We start from the raw sequence: 9308 nt of genomic DNA on the forward strand, positions 1-9308 counted from the left end.
TCCCCACGTCAGACAGAGCAGTTCCAGCTGGTTTCAGGACCCACTGCTGGCCAAGCTGACACAACCAGCAGTGGTGGCAGAGTCTCTGACAACTGCTGTCGAAGGTGCTGGGGTCCATCACTGTTGGTCACTTTTTAAGTACCACCTCCTAAAAACACAGGACCAGGCAATTCCAAAATGTCAAAAGTCAAGCAGGCAAGGCAAAAAGACAGCTTGACTGAGCAAGGATCTTCTTCTTGAATGACAGCAAAAGAAGAATGTTGATGGTCAGTGGAAGTAAAGTCAGGGGTCATGGGGGACTACAGAGATTCTGCTCATTGCTGTAGGGAGGAAATTCATGTGGGCAAAGCTCAGTTAGAGTTGAAACTGGCCAGTACTGTGAGGGACAATAAAAAGGGCTTTGAAAAACATATTAATAGCAAAAGGCAACCAGAAATAACATTGGTTCTTTATTTGATAATCACGGTCACCTCACAAACAGGGACACAGACAAAGCTGAGATGTTTAATGCTCTCTTCGCCTTGGTCTTCCACACCAAAGATGGACTTGGGGGCCCCCATAGCCCTGGGTTAGTGAACCATGGCTGCATGATCAATAAATTCCAAATCAATTCAGAACTTGTGTGCTGTTTGGTACTTCAACTAGATCCCTACAATGGGGCCTGATGGGATTCATCCAAGGGTGCTTGAAGAGCTGGCTGATGTCATAATGAGACCTCTCTTCATGATTTTTCAGTGCTCCTGGGAACTGGGAGAGGTCCCAGTTAACTGGAAGCTGGCAAACGTTGTTCCAGTCTTCAAGAAGGGCAACAGGGATGACCCTGACAATTACAGGCCTGTCAGCCTCACTTCTATGCCTGGCCAAATCATGGAGGAGATTGTTCTGGGAGTTACTGAAAAACATATGAATGACAATGCAGTCATTGGTCCCAGCCAGCACAGGTTCACGAGGGGAACGTCCTGCTTGACCATCTTAATTTCTTTCTATGACGAGGTTACCCACCTAGTTGACCAAGGGAAGCCTGTTGATGTGATCTTTTTGCATTTCAGTAAAACCTTTGATACTGTCTGTCACGGTATCCTCCTTGATAAGATGTCCAGCACCCTGTGTTCAGTTTTGGGCCCTTCATAATAGGAAAGACATTAATGTACTAGAGAGAGTGCAGAGAAGGGCGACAAAGATGGTGAGGGACCTGGAGCACAAGTCTTGTGAGGAGCAGCTAAGGGAACAGGGATTGTTTAGCCTTGAGAAAAGGAGGCTGAGGTGAGACCTTATCAGTGTCTAAAACTATCTGAAGCAGGTTGTAGCATGGAGGGCGTTGGTCTCTTCTCCCAGGTAGAAAGTGATAGGACAAGAAGAAAATCACCTCAGGTTGAGTCAGGGGAGGTTTAGATTGGATATCAGGAAAAAATTCTTCATGGAGAGGGTGGTGAAGCCATGAAACAGGCTGCCCAGAGAACTGGTGGAGTCACCATCCCTGGAGGTGTTTAAAAGGCATTTATACAAGGTTCTTAGGGAAATGGTTTAGTGGTAGAGTTGGGTTAATGTTGGAACGAATAAAGGACTCTGCACTCCGATTCAATATGAATCACGCAAAGCCATTTATTACAGAAACAGGTCTCCTTATATATGCAACTATTCTTTGATCACGCGTCCACGCTCCAATCATGCATTCACTAATTGGATATCATCTATGTTCACGAGCTGTCCACGTGCTGGAGTCTCACTGCTGATAGGTCTGTTGATTTACGTCTTGTTGAGGCCCTGTTATTGTAGAACTGCCTCCCTCCCACGGCAAGTCCTGTTTTCAGCTTTCCAAGGTGGCCTTGAAATTCCTTTGGGCCTGGCTAGTTCAGTAACAAATCTCCATCTAATAGAAACCCATCCATAGGTTAACATTTGGACTCAATGATCCTGAGAATCTCTTCCGACCGTGGTGATTCTATACAGCTGGGTAAACACAGTGCAGTGGATGAGCAACTGGCTGATGGGCTGGACTCAAAGGGTTCTAGTAAATGGGGTTATGTCGGTCTGGTGACCAGTCACTAGAGGGGTTCCAGAGGGATCCATCTTAGGGCCAGCACTCTTCAATGTCTTTACAAATTACTTAGACTCAGGACTAGAGGGAATAACTGAGTTTGCTGATAACACAAAATTGGGAGGAGCTGTTGAAACTCTTGAGGACAGAGAGGTCCTGCAGAGGGATCTAGGCAAACTGAAGAACTGGGCGGTCACCAGCTACCTGAAGTTTAACAAGGGGAAGTGCCGGATTTTGCACCTTGGACACAGCAACCCTGGCTGTACAGACAGAGTGGGGGACAAGATGCTGGAGAGCAGCTCCAGGGAGAGGAATTTGGGGGTTCTGGTCAACAGCAAGTTGAACATGAGCCACCAGTGTCCCTGGCAGCTAAAAAGCCAACCATGTCCCGGGGATTGCCAGCCAGGTGAGGGAGGTGATTGTCCCCCTCTGCTCTGCACTGGTGTGGCCTCACCTGGAGCACTGTGCACAGGTCTGGGCATCACAGTGTAAAAAGGATATAAAACTACTGGAGGGCTATGAAGTTGTTGAAGGGTTTAGAGCAGTAGGTGTATGAGGAGCAGCTAAAGTCACCAGGTCTGTTCAGCCTGGAGGAGACCCCATCGCAGTCTATGGTTTCCTCACAGGGAAAGGAGGAGGGGCAGGTGCTGAACTCTTCTCTCTGGCAACCAATGACAGGACCCAAGGGAATGGCAGGAAGATGCGCCAGGGGAAGTTTAGGTTGGGCATTAGGAAAAGGTTCTTCACCCAGAGGGTGGTGAAGCACTGGAACAGGCTCCCCAGGGAGGTGTCACGGCCCCAAGATTGGCAGTATTCAAGAAGCGACTAGATAACAACCTCAGACACATGGTGTGAATTTTGTGGTTGTCATATGCAAGGGCAGGAGTTGGACTCAGTGATCCTTGTAGGTCCCTTCCAACTCAGTACGTTCTATCATTCTATGCTTCTGTGTTTAAGAAAGGGTAAAAACCTCTGCAACAGGAGCTGAGAGGAGTGAGTATATGTGAGAGAAACAACTATGCTGTATGTGAATGTAGCCCAAGATTTGGCGAGGAGGTTGGTTAAATGTAAATACGCTCAAGTGACTTGCAGCTGTCTGTAGAAAAAGCACATACATCACACTAATTGTTTTACTGACCTTGTGTGCTTGACGAGCAGAACCTCTGTGTTAGATAACATAGGCCTGTGAGAAACTCCAGGCACCTCATCACTGTGTCTGAGTTTCCTGCTTTGTTGTGAGAAAGAGCGGGAGGCTGCGCCTGCCCGAAGCCTTGAAATACAGGCGAGCTCAGCAGGCCCAGTGATCTTCTACCAGGGCTGAATTCTGCAGCACCTGCGTCCCCGCTGGTGTCACCTCTGCCCGGGAGCTCAGGTGCTACTTCAGAGACCCCCTGGTAGCGAGGTAACTAAGATAAAACTTGCTCTTTGCAATGCATTTGTGGCCTCTGGCTCTTCTGGCAATGTGCCTGCGTATGTGCTCACATACGCAGAAACCAACAGCTGAGGAGGGGAGGAGGTGCTCCAGACGCTGAAGCAGAGATTCCACTGCAGCCTGTGGTGAAGACCCTGTAGGGAGGGCTTTCCATGGGATCATTGCTTCCTTCAGGTCACACCCACCTGCTCTAGTGTGGGGTCCTCTGCAGGCTGCAGAGTGGTGCAGACCAGCACCCCCTGATCCCTTTCCTGCAGAAAGGGATCTACTTTCCAGACACTCCTACTTTATACTTGTGCCTTATGTTACTCCATCCCAGGTGCAGAATCCAGCACTTGGCCTTGTTAAATTTCATGTCACTGATGAGTCCCTAATGCTCTGATTATCCACCTCCTTGTCCCTTCAGCGAGTCACCGCTAAACCTCCCTGTTTAGTATCATCAGCAAATTTGCTAACCATACATTCAGCTCCTGCACTAGATCACTGATAAATATATTGAATAGAACTGCCCCTAGAACTGACCCCTGAGGAACATCACTGGTTACTGATCACTGGATTTCACTGCACCCTACCGACTGCAATGACTTGATCCCCATCATCTACCATATGGCAGTTTAGACATTTAAGGCCCAACACATAGAGATCAGCAGGTAGTGTCCTCTAGTGTATCTTATACTATTTGAAGCCATTGCACATACCAACAGATATGACTCAACACCAAAGAAATATCCAGAACCTTCTGTAGTTACAGCTGGCGGCTAGAAAAGACACCATGGAGTATCTCAAATGGCACTAGACACTGATCTCTAGGCAGTTAAATTATTCATTATTGACTTTGTATTTTAGACACTTAAGACATCTGAAGCTGAATCTTACTCTCATAACATCATTCATGTGTTTAAACACATATTTTACGTATCATTTGAGATATTCTAGTGTGTCTCAGAGGTCTGGAAGATAGAACACTATCTATGGGAGACTTACACTCTTCTGATGTGGCAAATGGAGGACTGGAATATCCCAGCGTATCTCAAATGACACCTGATCCCTTTCACATTGTGATACGTAGCATTATATATCCAATCTGTTTGCCCTAATGAGTGATAAGGTATGCATGCATATGCTTTCAGGGACACGTCAGTGCAGGAAAGGCTCAGGACGGGAGAGATGTCACAAAAGAAGTGGTTCATGACGTGTGGGCCACAAAACGTGAGCTGTGAAATTAAAGACACCTTGACCAAGGAGATGGAAAAGCCTCCTGCCCATGAGAGAATCAACAGCTGAAGGCACAGCTTGTGCGTCATGATGGCTGGATAGCGCAGGGGATGGCACACAGCCAGATAGCGGTCCCAGGCCATTGCAGCCAAGACGACACATTCAGTGCACATAAGGGAGATGAAGAAGTATAACTGGGTCATGCAGCTGGAGAATGAGATGGTCATGCTCTGGGAGCAGAACCCAAGCAAAAGCCTGGGCAGTGTTACTGAGACATAACAAATCTCCAGGAAGGACAAGTTCCCCAGGAAATAATACATGGGCTTTTGGAGGTGACGGTTCCTTTTCACCACAAAGATAATAACGGCATTCTCAGTGATTGTTACCATGTAGGTGGCCAGAAAGATCAGGTAAAGTGACTTCCTTCATTTCCTAATAGGAAATTATCCACCTTTGTGTTTTCAGTGGCAGCAGCGATGGTCATGGGAGAGACTGCTACAGAGATCACAAATCCCTTAGCTACAGATTTCAGGAATTCACGTTTGAGGAAGAACTTTGAACTGAATCTAAAGACCAGATCCTGCAGTGGGTGGTTCCTCTGGCTTGTATTAAACACCCGTCTGTGACAGAAGAATTCTTTCTTGTTTCAGTTTGCTCTCAGCTCTGATTCAGACAGCTGTCCAGCCAGTAACTTAGAGCAGATCTTGCACGTTCCTCTTGGCTGTTTTGCTCTGGATTCCTTTCATACGCAGTGGATATCTGCTTGAGACATTGACTGAGCATTTGTAGCCTAGACTGTAATACTGTATATGGACATGTCTCCTTCCAAAACACATCTCCTATTTGTGCTCTAGAAATGCCAATTTCTCCTCATGGACATTTTAGTGATCCTTTACCAACCTTTAAGTAGTTGTCCATACCATAAATGATTTAAGGTGGAGGAGGTGAGGTTTATCCTTACTGCTTTTAAGGGCAATGGGAGCAAATAATGAACACATAAACATACTTCATTCCAATCTCTTACATTTTACAGCTCGATAATATATGCACGTTTGTGTATGCATGAGAGAAAAACATGTTGTACCAAAGATGCATTAATCTATCCAGAACAGTAATATACTCTTCAGCTATTTCCTTTCATCCCCTGAACACGTGTGGTCTTTTTATTAGTGAGGGGATGACAAATCTGACTGGAATCAAGGAACGGAGCTTTGGCAGTTTCTGTCTCTAAACATGAAACGGAAGAATCCAGGAAATGGCGAGCAGGATAGAGAATTTAATTGAAAAACTTGATGTGTTTTGCCATTATTCTTGACTTACAAGTGTGTTCCCTCACTATACATCTGTCAGTTTACATGGTGAAAATGTATTGGATGCAATGATCAAGAAGAATTGCTTTTTGAAGGATTCAGCCCAATCATTTACACTGTAACTGATATATGATTTCTTGATCTATTCATCTGGTACTGTAAGAAAACATGAAGACTGACTTACCAGTTCAGGATTTCCAGCCATGCCTGTGGCCTTTAAACTCCGGTAACGAGCAGTGGATCAGATGGATCTTCTCTGACCCACCTGAGAGGTTTTCCTTCAAAGGACTCGCTGTCTTTGCTGGGAAAGCTTCCCTTATACCATAAGCACTGAGCTGATCAAGTCATCTGCCGATCAGAGAAATGAAAGGGAAGAGGAAGGTTGTTATCTCTAATGATCTCCAGTAATTACCTCCAGATGCTAATTTCTATGTATAATCACATGTAGGAGAAACAGAGTCTGGCATGAGATCAGGGGAATAAAGACCATAACAGAAAACACGTCGTGCCTCGTACAGAATGAGTGTTCTGCTGCTAAAATGCATTAGAAAGACAAGACTAAGTAGAAATTGTATTTACTGAAATGTTTGGGAATTCTGTGGTTTTATTTTGAATGAAAAGGCACATTCTGAGAATGATTTTTTTTCTTTTTTAAAAAGTCTCCTTCAGTTTCCACATTTAAACAGTAAAGATGCAAGAGCTGGTCCGTGTTTAAGAAACCCAGAAACAGACACCTATGTAGCTGTGTCTGCCATACGTACTGAGAATGCAGACTTTATTTTCTAGATAGGCATGCAATGCGATATTAAATGTCGTTGGACCTATCTGGATACAAAATTGCCTCCAGAGACAGTGAAATATCATACATATATATATATACTATCAATCATATGTGAGGATAAATACCAATGCCATGTGCAGCACAGCTTCCTTTGGAAGGAAAACCAGGAAAACATGCAGAGCAGTAACCCTGTGTTCCTAATGCAGCTCCCGCTGTCACCAGCTGAAGCACCAGAGTGTGGACGCGTCACCCAGAGAAGACGACTCTGCCATCCCACATGGGGCCGAGAGGGAGGTTTTATCCCCCCCCCAGCAACGTTACTGCTAGAGAACTGTAATACTGCATCAAGGAGTCTGAGGGTGAAAGTTAAAGGCATTGCCAGTGGGTCCATAGTTCTAATAAAGCTGGGAAATTAAACCAATTTTTTTATTTTTAATAGACTTATTCTGTGGTAGCTGGTTGTAAGAGACTTCTTAAGTAAATTCACCATGCTAGTTTTTGAGGACATGGAAGAGAACGAAAGAAAGGTCGTTTTTTGAGACCAATAGAATGCCAAATTTGGAACAAAGTTTTAATACATGAATTCTTGTAGTTGCCAGAAAGTCCTATACCTCTCTTGGGTCAAGATGTGTTAAGTAAATTGTAAGCTCAAATAACGTTTTCTGAGAATTCTGTTTAGTTGCATGTCCTACAAGAAGCTGCTTAGATGGTGCAGATCTGCTTGTGCAAGTGAGAAATCTCCAAGGAAATTTCGAATGCTGTATTTCCACCAGTATTAACAGCCAATGTTTCGATAAAGCAAATACTACACTGATAGATCTGAAACAGGACTTTGATCCGGTAAGGGAAAACAATATCCGATAAATATGACAGCCAAAATGGAGTTAGAAACTTTGAAGAATAAATTTATGACAACCTTACAGGCTGACTGCATTTGATTGGACTTGCAGATTTGTCTATGAAATAACCTGTGGCTACTGTGGGACAGTATGATGAGATTGCTAGCAGATTGATATAGTGACTGTTATATACCAATTGTCACTCTGATCAAGAAAATGTAGGGAATGAATTTAAGTCTTAATAGGCCATGATCCTTTTGTCATATATGTACCAGTTGTGAAATTTAATTCTGATTTTTTAAATTTGTAATCTATGTCTTTGTAAATTGCACTCGCTGGTTTTCTTAACAGCACAGCTTTTGGTATGTATAAATGTAAATTGCTGCAGAACCTGCAAGTCTTTAACACCAGGCATAGGCCATACTTGCATTTGGTCTGATCCTACATATTTGCACAGTTTTTGTTGGTGGTTCTGGGAAGTCTCATAAAGCTGTAGTGGTTTGGTGTGAAGATAACGATTGGCATCATTCTGTAAAAGTTATTGAAGGTTCAACCCAATTAGCAGAACTTGGCACAGCTTTAAATTACTTAGAGCTTTTTAAGGAGGAACCTCTAAATTTGATTTGTGATTTTGAGTACATAGTCAAGATCCAATGCACGTATCTGATTCCGGAGTTTTTGTTTGTTTGTTTGTTTGTTGGTTTAAAAAAAGAAAAAGGGGGCTGGGGTGGGGAGAAGTAGGGAAAACACCACAAAACCAATTGTCAAAAGCATTGTATGTGATGAAATACTTTGCAAGTATGACCCAAAACCATGCCAAATCACAAAGAACCTACATTGGCTATGGTCAAATCACTAGTTAATGGAAAAGGCCACATCAATTGATAACCTGGGGAAAAGGTTCTGTTTGTGTCATTACAGGCCAAGGATTGAAGTGGATTCCCGCTTAGGTCCCAATTAGGTCTGCAGGGCTCCCCTGAGGATGGTAACGTTTTGTACATAGTGGCTGTAACCTTTCTCTCTCGTGTGCTGGCTTTATTCCAGCACCCAGACCTGCACAACCCTGTAACAAATAACATCTCATCTCTGTGTGCTACAATTGGGCAAACTGTGAACTGGGCAGCAAACCTTGTTGTGGAGACAACAGTTGCCCTTGACCCCCAGGCCCCACATCCCTCGGGCAGGGGGGTTTCTGGCTGCTCGGCCTCCACACGGGTCTGCCCTGCAGGACCCGCTTTGTCCCACAGCTGTAGAGGGTTTGTGTGTCTGGAGCGCGAGGGGAGGCCGTGGGAGCCGGGGTTGTCCCCATACAAAGGGCAGGGAATGAAGAGGCAGCCAGACTCTCACCGGTAGCACCGACTGGCAGTGCAGGATGCCATGGGCACAAATTAAAACCTATGGAATTCCATCTCAAAGGCAGAAAACACTTCCTTACCGGGAGGCGTGGGGGTGTCGTACAGCGGAGCAGATCGCCCAGAGAGTTTGTGCAGTCTCCAACCTTGGAGATGCTCAAAACCCAAGTGGACTGTGTCCTACACAACCAGGTCAAGGTGACCATGCCGGAGCAGTTGGCTTGGACTAAAGGATATCAGCAGGTCCGTTGCAGTCCCAGTGATTCTGAGATTCTGAGAACAGATAAGACCAATGCCTCCCATTAAACAAAATAAAAAAACCTTATTTGAAATATGTTCTG

General features: G+C 44.8%; 1 protein-coding gene across 1 annotated transcript; it reads right to left on the reverse strand.

Moving 5' to 3' along the window:
• Nucleotides 1-4450: 4450 nt before the first annotated feature.
• On the reverse strand, nucleotides 4451-7055 carry LOC139829645 (olfactory receptor 6B1-like). The gene is made up of 2 exons (XM_071818116.1): nucleotides 7027-7055; nucleotides 4451-5108 (listed from the first exon to the last, which is right to left on the reverse strand). The coding sequence occupies exons 1-2, from the start codon at nucleotides 7053-7055 to the stop codon at nucleotides 4451-4453; spliced, it is 687 nt and encodes a 228-aa protein (XP_071674217.1).
• Between the last annotated feature and the right edge of the window lie 2253 nt (nucleotides 7056-9308).

This window comes from Patagioenas fasciata, chromosome 22 (assembly GCF_037038585.1).
Source record: "Patagioenas fasciata isolate bPatFas1 chromosome 22, bPatFas1.hap1, whole genome shotgun sequence".
Taxonomy (NCBI): Eukaryota; Metazoa; Chordata; class Aves; order Columbiformes; family Columbidae; genus Patagioenas; species Patagioenas fasciata.

Bases quoted from the DNA above. Each gene is read 5' to 3' on its own strand.
- LOC139829645 (XM_071818116.1), bottom strand. From the start codon at position 7,055: ATGTGGGATGGCAGAGTCGTCTTCTCTGG. The intron at 5,109-7,026 runs GTGACGCGTCCA...TAGGAAATGAAG, and splicing joins GGCAGAGTCGTCTTCTCTGG to GAAGTCACTTTACCTGATCT.